General features: G+C 39.5%; 2 protein-coding genes across 2 annotated transcripts; both read right to left on the minus strand.

Annotated features, from left to right (window-relative positions):
* Positions 1-90: 90 nt before the first annotated feature.
* LOC108142451 (bestrophin-3) lies at positions 91-11,177 on the minus strand. Its single transcript, XM_017266319.2, has 12 exons — positions 11,059-11,177; positions 8,040-8,419; positions 6,673-6,783; positions 6,425-6,611; positions 5,986-6,354; positions 5,670-5,798; positions 4,916-5,023; positions 3,069-3,308; positions 2,266-2,575; positions 1,947-2,039; positions 1,635-1,877; positions 91-1,339 (listed from the first exon to the last, which is right to left on the minus strand). Exons 2-12 carry the CDS (start codon positions 8,108-8,110, stop codon positions 771-773), a joined length of 2,430 nt encoding a protein of 809 aa, XP_017121808.1. The 5' UTR covers positions 8,111-8,419; positions 11,059-11,177; the 3' UTR covers positions 91-770.
* A 779-nt stretch (positions 11,178-11,956) lies between these two features.
* On the minus strand, positions 11,957-13,281 carry LOC108142299 (lipase member H). Its single transcript, XM_017266052.1, has 3 exons — positions 13,098-13,281; positions 12,327-13,039; positions 11,957-12,269 (listed from the first exon to the last, which is right to left on the minus strand). The coding sequence occupies exons 1-3, from the start codon at positions 13,279-13,281 to the stop codon at positions 12,036-12,038; spliced, it is 1,131 nt and encodes a 376-aa protein (XP_017121541.1). The 3' UTR covers positions 11,957-12,035.
* Positions 13,282-13,356: the final 75 nt, after the last annotated feature.

Raw genomic sequence — 13,356 nt, forward strand, 5'->3', positions numbered from 1 at the left:
AATTGGTCAAGCAAAGAGTGTCTGTGGAAAGTGACATAAATAACTCTTCTGCATCTCTTATACCAACAAGAACATATATATTCCAAAAACTTGTTTGTTAAGTGATTGATTTTATTTCAAAGTATAACTAAAAGAAGTTGCCTCTTTATCTGTACAAAGGCCACTATTGCATAGATTTCCTAGATTCACATACAGGGTATTATAGTTACAGAATATAAACATAGGCACTTATTTATCTGTACTTGTAAAGATACAAATTCTAGCTGAATAACAATCGCATATCACATACTGTGTTGGTTTACAAGTATTTACACTGCCTACACGAGATTGAGATTCTTTATACAGTTATGCAAAGATTAAAGCGCTTAACTAATATGGCAAGTGCCAAAACAATAAGTCAATTTCCTATTAAATAAGCTAATTATGTACAATACTCCATAAAGTTAGAATTTCTCGCTTTTACTAGAATTTTGTTGAGCTGGACTTATAAAGTATAAAATGAAGGGGTCTGATACCAATTTTACTTAAAATACATTTTTAGAAATACCAAACAATTTTTTTTAATAATTAATTATTTTAGTTCCGTAAAAATTCATTAAAATGAAAAACGGTATTAGACTTCCTGATTTGCTGATTGTATATAAGATAAGGCATTTGTCCTTGAACAAATCAAATTTCCAGGCTGCTGATAATATCATTTTAGTGGTTCCGGGTGGCTCAAAGCCATTGGTTCTTAAGTCTAGTTACGTCGCTCGCTAACACACATAGTGTCACACATAGACCTCTCCGGTCTTTTGTTCCGGCTTGTGTTTCGCCAGCGTTGAGGGTGCCGAGGATCCTCCTGCTCCCGTTTCCAGACCTCCGCTTCTCTGGGGCATTGGCATTGTGGCTGAGGAGTCCATCGCATCTGCGGGTCGCCCCGTAGATCTTACTGAGGATCGCTGCTGCGAATCCTGCAGATTTAGGCTCAAGTTAAAACTGTTGGTCCGCGAAATGTTTGCGTTCCCGTTGAGGGGCTTAACGGAGAGCAGGGCCGTGGTGGTGATCCCACCATTTCCATTGCTTGATCCACTGTTGCTGTAACCATCCTGGACATCGGTGCCGGTCAGCTCGACAATCGAGAGTGCCGATGGCGATCTCTGGATGGACAGGGAAACCGGTATTGTGGTGATCACATCGTTGGGATCGTAGCCACTGGCTGACGTGGTGATCGTGGGCAACTGGGCGTTGGCCGTAATGGGCAGGATGCTCAGTGTCCCGGTGGGCAATGTTTCGCCTCCACTACTGGTCACGCTGAAGGGGAACGACAGGGTTGTGATATTCGTGGCAGCGGGAATATCTGGAAATTGGGAGACACAAATAATATTTTATCTACAACATTTTAGGGTTAAAGTATTTTGGAACAAAACATTTCCTAAGTTCTGGATTAAAAAATGTTCCTTTTTCATTAATTTTGTTAACATGATTTAAATAATTTTTTAATAAGATTATATATGGGTCATACATTTTTACTTTATCTAGGATTTTAGGAGGATTTCAAGGATTCTATGTATATTTTTATATATAGACTGAAAAACATTTGTTTGAAACTATGAAGTCTCAATCGTTTTTACTGTTATGATATTTTTACTTACTGCTCGCTGCGAATCCCTCCTTCATGCTGGCTGCCAGGGCGGCGGTGGCGGGATGTCCTGGAATCAAAGTGTTATTGGACGATGAGCTATCCATCTCTTTGATGGGCGAGAGCAGCAGCGTGCCCAGCACCTGGCCGCTCTCCTGGTGCAGAAGGGTGTCGGGTGCGTAGGAAGAGGGGTACATGCCCGGTGGTGCGCTGGTGGTGCTCAGCTGCTGTGGTGCCATGAGGACCGAACTGGTGGCTACATGGAGGTGGTGCAAGTTTAACAAAATGTTGCAGGTTTCGTGCGGGTGTTGTGGGTGTTACTCACCTGGGTTCGTGTTGCCATCCTTGGCTACCTCGGGCGTGGGAATCCTTGGTCTGGTCTTCGCCACATTCACATTTAAGCCATTCAGCTTTGAGTCTGTAGGTAAAGAAAAAGTATAATTTGGAATGCATACTTTTGGGGTTGCAGAATAATTAGACGTTGGTTTATATGCACGATCAAATTCTAAACACTACATTTAAAAACATTTTTTATATGCACAAACTTGTTGATAAAATGATATGTAAGCTAAAAATTATAAAAATTATACCAAAAAGTATTAAATCTTTCGTTTTAAAATGTGTTTGCCTTAATGCATACTCACTTTGCTTGATAAGTTGACGTTGTGCTCGGAGCGACTTGCGATGCACAAACTTCCCATAGAGACTCGATTTACTTGGTTGCGATCCGGCCTGTTGTTGCTGATGCGCCTGCTGCAGTTGCTGCTGCTGCAGGATGGTCAGTGGCAAGCCGGACTCGGGACTAGAGTACACGGAATTGAGGCGATTGCGGTTGAAGGGCATTCCGCCGGAGGAGTAGGCTGTCGACTGGCTCCTCATCGAACCCATGCGGGATAGCTGCCTGACCAGCCAATTATTTTTCCGCCTTTCCACCATCGGGGTGTCCACGCTCTCCTATTATGGGTCAAATGTATTGTTAAAAAGTTTTCTCTCGTAAACTAAAAACTCTGTTATATTTTCTAGATTTATGGACATAAATCTTTAAGGAAATTTATCTCAAAAAGCCAATACGTTCATCAAATTTAAGGGTAGAGCAGTCAAACAGTAGCTCTCAGTGGCAATCAATCTGAATTTTATGTGTATTTCTTAATTTAGTGCTTGTGGAGTAACTCCAATGCTTTAGAGTAATGTATAGTTCCACCTTTTTACAAGTTTTAAGTTGTGATTTAAGAGCAACAAGCCACTTAGTGAGTCAATAAAATGTAAACTAAATATGTTGCAGGTGATTTTGAAATAATTCTAAATCTTTTTCGAATGAGTTTTGAATTCATTGTTTGTTGGCTTTATAAATATGGACATATAGAAGTATCTGAAACTAGTATCCCCGATTAAAAAGGAATGTTTACCCATATTGAGCCAACAATTTGTTAATGATCTAGATACTCACGTAATCCGCATAGACATCGTCGCTGAGCATTCGTTTTCCGCCTCCCGGCATTATGTTGGCGTACATGGCGTCCTCCTTCTTGACCTTGTACTTCTCGGCGGAGCCCTTGGGCTCGTCCTTCCGGTAATGTTCCGAGGCCACTGTGTAGGGCAGATCCTTGGGCACCACGCACTCCCAGTACTGATCCCGCAGCAGCTCGGGGTGCTCCTCGTGCATCTCGTCGACGATCATGTAGGCTGCCTGAAAGCGAGTTTTTCAAAAGTAGATCAGTCGAGGGCTCTTTAAAATCGAGACGTGTTCGCCATTTGCGATTTTCGAGCTATTTCGAGGAGGCAGTAAACACAATTACGTCACAATGATCGAGCCGTGGCTACTGCCCCACATCGAAACAAAAGAAAAAGTGAAATTGTTTACAAGTTTTTAATTATTCCATAACAAAAACCAGTGCACATCCCACAACAGAAAAATTTAAAATAATAAAGAAAAAAATATACAGAAACAATAATAATAATAATAAGAAAAAGTATAAAAAATACTCATTTGCTTAATCATTTAGCCGCGATCTGCTTTCAATTTGCCATTTACGAGCGACTGCGGTAAGAGTCACGTCTGGTCGTGTGAAGTGCAGTGGAAATGGTCCGCAAAACCTGGTAGAGGTGTTGGCATTAACCCCCTGCTGATAACCGTGCTTAAAGTGGGCATTTGTGTGCTCGACCTCTTGAGATGCATTTCCGAAATCGAGCAAACCCAGCGGTGACCATAAAAACACACACGAAAACAGTCAATGATAAAGCTCTACAAAAGAGGTTTCAATGTTTTCAGTTCGTATTTTTTTCTCATTTTTTGAACAAAAACCTGTTTTCAATTTACTTTTGCTGCTGCTGCTGCTAACTTTTGTAAATAATTGCAAGCAACGGCAGACCCCAAACACAGATACGAACATACACACTTCACACATGCAAAACGAGCGCCTAACACACAGCCACTTCGAGCTCCGAAGCCCAAGTCCAAAACTTCAATCAGCATCAGCAGCCAAAGGAATATAGTCGAATTTAGATGCCCTTTATCAAGAGCATTTAATACCAGAAGTATTTTATTTTTCAATCTAAAGACTTGCTTTGGGAAGAATTACGTCTTTTCTTGCTTATGGTTCCACGAATTATATTTTCAAATACTATTATTTTATTTAATTCAGGAGAATGTACGGTTCGTTTTAATGAAAAAACGCTTAGCTTTTGAGTGTTTGTTTGGCTACGTAGAGAACGTCTGTTATTTTTAGCACGTGGCAGACGGACATTTTCTTTGCCTTTCAGCAGCAATCCAAGAAGTGGCTGTCCCAAGCGATTATCGCTTTAAGAGCGAAAAAATCTTTACTTAGTTAGCATGCTAACCCAATTAGCAAATTCAGATTTTAGCAGTCATAATACTTGGGAAGCTATGAAATTATAATTATGGGTATTACCCCCTGACCAGATTCGTATAGGTATTGTATCTTGCGGATGTGTGTTGCTCAAGGTTTGAGTTAAACGCTGGTAAGTTCAATTTTGAAGAATTTCGAGTCCTAGACTATCTGCTCCGAGCATCGTTCTTAATTAAATTTGAAAATCTTTGAATTTATATAGATCATGCTAAATGAAATTAATTGGGAGTTATACAGGTTTTTGGTGAATTTCAGAGGGGGAATTTTGTTCGCATCTCTAACGAAAAATTATTGTTTTATGGCTGTATTCACCGCAGTAATTATTGCCACTGCTTATTAAAAACGTTTAACAGATGGATGGCGTAAAGACAATGTGCCACATCGGATTACATAAAGACAGTGCGAATTATTTGCACCTTAGACTCACCTTGATGTGCCGGTCAATCAGCCAATTGAGCTCGATATCGTCGTCATCTTCGCCAAAGGGATTGATTAGCACCTCGGCCACTTTCAGCCAGCCCACGTAGAAAACGAACTGCAAAGATTAATTGAAGGCGATTGGATCAAATAATTGCAACGTAAAAAAAAAACAATTTTGGGAATATTTTAAAAGCACGGCGGCCAGGGAAAGGTTTGCAATTCCATTCACTTTTTGTGGCTTCAAATTATATGGTATAGGCATTAACAGTTAATAATGATAGCAAAACACTTGTCGCAGATTAAAATTGCTGAAAAAAACACAAACCAGACTAGAGCCCGGCATAATGTCAATATATTACGTGGACGTGACCGCGAATCGTTTACATAAGGCACTTGAAATCTGTCCCCAGCGGAAAACCGCAGAAACCAAAACGGAAAACAGCAAACACAACTGTTGTAACTGGCCATATCATGATATAGCCATTATATAGTATAACATATATATAGAGCATCTGTGCGGCATATCGCTAACAAGGTATAGCCATTACATTCGACCACTCAGTTCGGTGAAAAACAGCAAAAACAACTGCGAGTAATACAAAAACCGCAACAAGTTTTTAAACTTTTACAAAACACCGAGACGTGCAAATTTGACTTTGATTTATGGTAAATAAGGCGGAACGTGCAAATTAAGATAGCTTCTAAGCCGTAATAAATCAAGCGTGAAAATTATAATTTAATTATACGATTAAATGATTTACCTGCAACACCGTAAAGAGGGGAAAGAACAGATCGGGATCTTCGCGTCCGTTTTTATCCAAGACATTGGGCAACATTTGACGGCCCAAAAGGGCTGCTATGAAATAGGTATACAGCACCAGGGTAACCACCTATAAATATTGATTTAAAGGTTTTGTTAAGAAAAGGTTATGTAAAATCATATTTGCGAATTCCAAATTTGTTTAAATGTTTTATGCCATTTTATATGTAAAATATTAGCGAAGAGTAAATTAACATTCTTTTTCATAAAAAAGTTTTGAGAAAAAGACAGTATATTATATTTTTTGTAAAACTCACCTGAGTGTAGACCAGAGGAACACAGACCGTATCGTAGCCAATTAGACCACCCAAACGTCTACGTATATCTGAGAGTTCCACCAAAATGGTTTGCACAATATGATCCGAGGCAATCAGGCCATCCTTCCTGGCTCGATTGATAATATTGGTGGCCCAAACCAGAGGCATCCAGTACTTGGACATGGGACTCTTCTGATTCAGAGCCTCGAAGATTTTCATCTCGGACTCGTGCATCAGGCCCGCGTCCACAAGATGCTGGGTGGTGGGAAAGCGACGTTTCACCCGGAGGGAAATTCGCTGCAGGGTGATCACATAGGCTAGGACCATATAGCGCATGATATTACGACGCATTAGGCGACCCGTTTCGTTCTGTTTATTTAGGTATTCAAAATGGTTTAAACGAGTTCGTTGAGTTAAGTCTTTATAAATATTTTCTTACATTTACGCCGCCATTTGAGTTGGGAATAGCTGCACTTATAAACAGGGCCAACGTATCTGGCCAGGGCAAAAGACGATACTGCTCCCACCAGCGTTTCACCACCAAATTTACATAGAAGCCGAGCACAAAGGACATGGGTATACTTTCACTCTGCTGCCCAAAGTATAGGCGAATTTTCTTAAAAATGCTGTCAAGATACGAAGACTTTTATACCAAAGTAACTGAGGAGAAAATCATTTAATACTTACGCCTGCTGACTTTCTGTCAGACCAAATCTGTAGATAACATTTATGGTATAGTATAAACAAAGATACGCAATTAGTTCGCGCCAGATCAATTTGTAAACACTGCCGCGCCATCTATTTAAAGGGGAAGGGATTTTAATTAATTAAATTAAAGTAGTCGAAGAATTTATGGCTAAGCCAACATTGAGCTGTAACTAACTGGTTTTGTTTGATTGGAAATGATTTCCTCATTCAGACATTTAATCATGTCCACCTCTTGTCTGATCATTGTATTTTTGATTTTTTTTTTTGAGCTTAATAGGTTGCCACAGTTCCGTAAGACTTTTTTTTTGGGGTATTTCAATCTTGCATGTTAGTTCCAATGAATTCTAATGTCCCAATAGTGTGATTTGATACATTATAAAAAATGTATGTATAATGATTGGCATAACCGCTTCAAAACTGATACTATTCAGGTGGGGTCTTTGTTCTGTTTGTTTTGATCAAGGTTTCGCTTGCTTTCTTCTTTTCAAAATTTGGGTTGGGGTGGCGTTAACCTTTGTTCAAGATTATTAGTCCAAAGTTACTATTGCTATTGGAACGCGTGGTTATCGTTGAAAGCAATAGCAATATGTTTTAAATAATTTTTACATTTACTAAGTCATAAAAGTGGCTTGCAAAAGGTTCCAATTAGTGAATCCATTACAAAATGTTTGCCTTATCAACTGAGCTTTTGGAGCTGCGGTGTTATACCAATTTTTCTTCTCTCTGTTTTGAATGGCAAAAACTGGAACTGTGCAACAGTAACTGGAACTGGAATTGCTGTTCTAACTGCCCAGTTACGAGTGACTGCACTTGGGAAACAATTAAAGCGAATTGGGGTTAAAAATAAACACACTCCAAAAACAAAATAATCTGAAACCATATGTTGCCGGGAAGAGCTGTCAATATATGGAGTCTGAATAGAGAAGTTCATAGTATTGGACGTTAATTGCGTTGGCAAACACTCGAACAGGTGAATGAGTAATGCGGAAAAATCCCCGGAATCGGTACCTCTCGGGTGGTGACCCAGATAGTCTAGATCCGAGAGTATACTGAGAATAACTTGCTTTAAATTTCATGATTTTTTGATATAGCCTCGTGCTAACTGTTAAATAAAATAAGTATTAATAACTTTATAAACACAAAAATTCTTTTCATTTATTCGAGAAAGTTTTTATATTAATAAAAATGATTTATAAGATATTTTTTTTTTATCAAATTTCTGATGATGTCTGAATGCATTGTTTTCATAAAGTAAAAAAAAATTATTTCATTACAACAACAAAAAAATTCTCCTGCCACTGAATTTCAAACGGCTAATAATATATTTTCTTATAGATATTACTCACTTCCAGAGGATCTTCCAGAAGCAGCCAAAGCTGCTCCCATTTGGCACTTCCCCCGCATACGAGACGGTCATTGTTTGTGGAGGTCCCTTATTTTTGACTTAGTTATTTTTTTTTAACTGATCTTGTTTTTGTTTACTTAATCACAAACAATTGGTTTTTATTGTTGTTTTGGCCGGTGCCAGGCCGCTGCCAATATGGAGAAGGCCAAATTGTAGTTGTTGTTTGATTTCGTACGCGAATTTTGTTAATTGTTTTTGTTGCCGCGTCATTGAAAGCAGCGTCGCCGTCGGCTGCTTTCCCTCTCTCTCACATCCCCGCCGCTCAGGCTGCGACTCTCTCTCTTTCTCGCTCTCTCCAAACCTCTGGTTTTTAAGCTTCTCCTAAAAAATAACAAAATAAATACAGTTGTACTACTTAAAATAAAATAAAATAATCAAAATTATTATTTCAGAATTTCATATTTTAAAAATTTACAAATCTAAATGAAAATTTAATTTTTTTTCTGATAAATTTCATTATAAATATTGATTTAAAATTCTATTTCTTGTAGCTTGACTGTATTCCTAACAATAGAGGACAGGAGGTGGGCGGTCACATGCGCCTGGTAAAAATGTAAAGAGCAATACACATGCAATCCATGCAAATAATACTGGAGGGCTAAAAAGCTCAACTTAAATTCCGGCACGTATCGAACAGTTTTTCTGTGGTGTTTCTGTTGTTGCTGCTGTTTTCCATTTTGTTGATTTGTATTTATTGTAAATTTAATGGGCTATGCACTTTCAATTTGGGTGAAATGCTGTGTTTTAAGCTGAGAACCGAGTTATAGCCATACGTGAATTTGTCACTACTTCAAAATACCCATATATCATGTACACTTTATATAGGTTTATTTTGTTTCACTTCACTTTATTACCATTACCTTGTACACACAATTATTATGGGTTCCCTTTTTGGCCTTTTGTATATTTTTTTTTAGTACTTAACATCATTTTGTGGCCAGGATTTCCCCAAAACTGTAGACTCTCCTCAATGGCAAGGTATCTTAACAGCTTTTTTTCGGGATTTTTGGGTATATATTTTTATTTTTTTCATAAGAAAACCTTGGGTTGGGCAAAAATTCGGCAGTTTCTCTGATTTTTTTGCGGGTGCTTAATTTGCGCCGTCAGCGCCACGAGTCTTTATCGTTTCCCGTTTTCTGTTGATTCGGCTCTTGATTAATTCCGTTTATGTTGCGTTTCTCCGACGCGATTTTGATTAATCGAACGATTGAAGATCACAGATTTTTCAAAAAGTGTTTTCAACTTGGGCCTGTAAATGCGAATATTTGAAACCTGTTGTATTTGCTCTTTATCGCTAGTCGAAGCTGCAAATATTTGCATAAGCTACAACCAGGCAGGGGCAACAGAACGGGTTCTATATGGGGCTTAAAGTTATACAGATTCCAGGCACGGGGAACTCCGGCAATTTTCACTTTAGCGCGTTAATTTCGTTTACAAACATAGCAGGTGATCTTCAGGAATGTAAGAGCCAACCGGTTGTGAACAGGGGTCTAGGCCAAGTTAAGTCACGATGGCGTTTGAAAACACGGCTAGAGAAACCACCCACTGCCACTGGTTTCCCAAGAACTTTCCTATTGTTTAGCAGTTGAGAAACAATTAAAGATAGTCGTGATTCCCAGATTAGTTATTTATACTGGCTGACGGCTAAAACGTTTCGTAATCTACATGTTCTTTGGAGACAAATTGTAGTCATTGACCTGCCTGGAGATTTAATCTCATCTGTCCACCCCTGCGGTAATATATTTTGAGAACAAACAACCTGTCAGTCAGTGCTTAAGATATGAGAGGTTACAGCTTCTTGAAAAACACACTGCGTATACGCGATATGGAGTGAAGAGCCGACTTTGATTGGTGACGAATTTGGCTGGAATAAATTTCACTTTCTTCTGACGTATTTGCCCCGCAATTTGTTTACCAAATGAGTCAAAGCAATCGCTCTTTAATTCGCCTATCACTTGCACTTTTTCCATTCACGGATTCGTTCCCAGAATTAACCACTTGAAAGGTGGGAGTTTTCGGGCCTCATTAGCACACAATAAAGCAGATATATCTAGGCATGAATCCGATTTCTGTTAGCATTGTTAGCGTTCTCCATAAACTCGTTAAGTATTATTGAAACGATTAAAACAGCACTTAAAAAAAAAAAAATTAACGTGTTTGTTAAAGTAAAAAGCTTTAAATATATATAGAACTGTTCATTAATTTACATTGATTTATTGCTGGCACTCATATGACCGCTCAAAACTTTAATTTATTCGCTAATATATCAAATACATTCAATTTATCATTCGTGTGTGGATTACACAACCGAGCATCATCAATTACTTCATTACTCCGCAATTTTTAGTAGTTTCTGTTTATATAATATACATGTATATATCTTTCTAATTGCTCTTCACTCATTAAGCATGTTCAATTGAAAAATTGCATCCGAGTTTGGCGTGGCCGTTTATTTTAGTCAATAGAATGCCGACTGAACACCTAATCGGATTGGGCGAAAAAAATATAAATAAAAGTAAACTTGACCAGTTGGGAGCTTGGTTTACGAAGCCGCTTAGGCCATTTAAAGCTGGAGACACGCGCTGGCGTACGACGCGTTTACGATTACAGATACACAGATACAGATCGGATACTCAACTAAGTGGATACGTGTTTCTAATGGAGGGACCTGGTCACCCAGATCATATAGGAATTTCATTATGTATCTTTTTGTAGTGCGGGTAATAGACTTTTCGGTGTCGTTACATTTAACACACTTGGACCTAAAACTTTTTTTTAATGTTTACACAGAAAACAGCAGCAGCAGCAGCAGCAAAAACCACAAAAGAAAAGCGTCTGTTTTTTGTATACAATTTTTAGACGTTTTGTGTAATGTTCGAGTGCTGGCTTCAATGGGGTTCCGCACGATCAACTGGCGAGTGTTCAGCTCAGCTCAGCTCAGTGAATTTTGCTCCACGTACCGACAGCACGACGACGGGTTTATCGCTGGACACTTCAAGCTCGAGCTGCAACTGCGATTGCGATGCCGACCGCCGAGCAACCGTACCGCTCGACAAACTCAACCAAACTGCGCTCCAGAGTTGGCTGCGAGCGGCTCTTAACTCACTTTTTCCAGCCAGCACGAAAAAAGTTTAGTTGGCAACAGGTAGACGAGGCTACAGCGAGCGGATCCCACAAAATACAGACATATACACAAATTGGTGGCGACAGGGGAGTAGATGGGGGCTAGAAGGGATTTTAAAATGCAACACAGAGTTTTGAAATTTTTTCAAAATTTTCATGCTTCTATGTAAGTCATAAAAATGTGTTAAACTGGTTTAAACAAAGATATTTGAATGTAATTTTCGTTTAAATATTTTAGTTTGTTTTGAGAAGTTCATAAGAGCTTAGGGTCTTGGAATTAAGCTATCCTTTTTTACTAAGCCCCTGAAATAAGAGACTCTCGCCGGGCTCTCTTTTCTTAACTCCCTCTCTTGCAGCTGTGAGAGTCGGCTTCGATGAGGTTAATCAGCTGTTTTCAATTTGGGCTTAAGCCAAAGATCAGCAAAAGTAAAGAGAAAATTAAATAAATGCAAAGAGATAGATTCCACAGAAAGATCAATTCTAAATCATCCGCGGTGCAGAATAAATAAAAACTAACTAAAAAGAATTTTAAGATGCCATTTATAAATTCAAAGTCTTAAATTGGCAAATAAACGGTTATTGAAAATGAAAAAAAATCGGCAATTTAACGCTTTAGTTCCACGAAATGAACTAAATATATGGATCTGGCAACGCTGCTGTCGATTAATTGAAGCCCAAGTGAAGCATACTTCTAGGCTTTCAATGAAAATATACAAAGACAAATAATAAACATCGTTAACTTACTAAAACATACTTTAATAACTTAACTAACTGACTAAAAAACAATTACAGTTCTTACAGGTATGTTTATGACTTAGGATGACTTTTTGTCAGTGGGTTTTTCAGGACGTCTCGCTTTATAACGAAGTCCATGTTCCATGTACGTAAATGGAGGATTGGGCTGGGTCAAACAGAAGTACAGACCCTTGGCACTAGCTGGATATATAAGACCAATGTTGATGGTGTTTTGGAAATTGCAGTCTCCCTGGCGGAATTTGGCCCAGCTCTCGCATTTGGTGGCTGGGATCATCACACCCTCGATGAGAGCCTATACAATTGAACTGAAATTAAATAAAACTACTTTGGTAAATGTAAAAAACCTTACCTCCATGAACAAAACAAAGGGATACATGTGACTGCAGATCTTGGAATCGCAGCCCGGCTGAAGTTTCCTTCTCGGGAAGTAACCAATGCCATTGGGGTAAACATCAATGTGACCCAGAGGAACCCTCACCCCAAAAACATCACCCTCACCGTGCAGCACTACCACCCTCGCAGCCACACTTTGTTTCACCAAGATATCGGTTGTGCGGCACATTGTGGCAGGATCGATGGCTATCAGTTGACCCACCAACTGTTTGTTTTCCCTGGCAAATAGTTGTGCTCCCAAAGCGGCTATATTCGCACCCACCGAGTGTCCTGCCAAAGTTATATCCTGCACGGAAATGCCCGCATCCCTTAGCGCCCTCAGAAGTTTATACACGAAATACCCATCAACGGAGAGATGATGACGCACTGCATAGTACAAATGAGCCACATCCTTGGCGAAATCCACCACTATGACATTGAGATCCCTCCTGCTATTCTGCAGTAGAGTCAAGTGCTCCTGGACACTGAAATAACTGTCGGCCGTATGGAAGGCATTCACATAGATGAGGGTCTTTCGCTCCGGATTGATGTCGAAGTCTTTGATTTCTGATATCGACTTGATGGGCAGCTCCACACTCTGGTTGGTAATGGTCATGACATGGATTCGGGCATCGCTGGGATTAATGCCCTGAAACAGGGACATCACACCCTCATCCACGGGGGCATCACCTGTCCGAGATTTTGTTATAAGATCGTCTTGGCTATTGGGTTTATTTTTCACACTTACAGAAGGCGCGCCATCCCCGATTCAGTTGCTCAGTTAGCAGTTTTAAATTATGCTGTTGGACACTGTCAATATTTAGGGACTTTTTATCCTCATCCTTAACCTCCACTGCCAAAGATTGACAGATCAGGCAGATTGCTGCGATCATCTGGGCTGTGCTCTTCTGCATGGTGAATTCTGCTCTCATGACTGCAGACCAACAGCTGGGCTCTTTTATAGCCAGGTCTTATCTTGGCCAAAAGACTCGCCAAGCGAGACTCTC

The sequence above is a fragment of the Drosophila elegans genome, unplaced genomic scaffold (genome assembly GCF_018152505.1).
Source record: "Drosophila elegans isolate 14027-0461.03 unplaced genomic scaffold, ASM1815250v1 contig_208, whole genome shotgun sequence".
NCBI lineage: Eukaryota > Metazoa > Arthropoda > Insecta > Diptera > Drosophilidae > Drosophila > Drosophila elegans.

Excerpts from the sequence above, each read along its gene's own strand:
- LOC108142451 (XM_017266319.2), bottom strand. The coding sequence starts at position 8,110 with ATGACCGTCTCGTATGCGGGGGAAGTGCCAAATGGGAGCAGCTTTGGC. Across the intron at positions 6,612-6,672 it reads CTGACAGAAAGTCAGCAGGC|CATTTTTAAGAAAATTCGCC; the intron begins GTAAGTATTAAA and ends GTATCTTGACAG. Across the intron at positions 6,355-6,424 it reads ACTCAAATGGCGGCGTAAAT|AACGAAACGGGTCGCCTAAT; the intron begins GTAAGAAAATAT and ends CTAAATAAACAG.
- LOC108142299 (XM_017266052.1), bottom strand. The coding sequence starts at position 13,281 with ATGAGAGCAGAATTCACCATGCAGAAGAGCACAGCCCAGATGATCGCA. Across the intron at positions 13,040-13,097 it reads TCGGGGATGGCGCGCCTTCT|GTGATGCCCCCGTGGATGAG; the intron begins GTAAGTGTGAAA and ends AATCTCGGACAG. Across the intron at positions 12,270-12,326 it reads CCTTTGTTTTGTTCATGGAG|GCTCTCATCGAGGGTGTGAT; the intron begins GTAAGGTTTTTT and ends TCAATTGTATAG.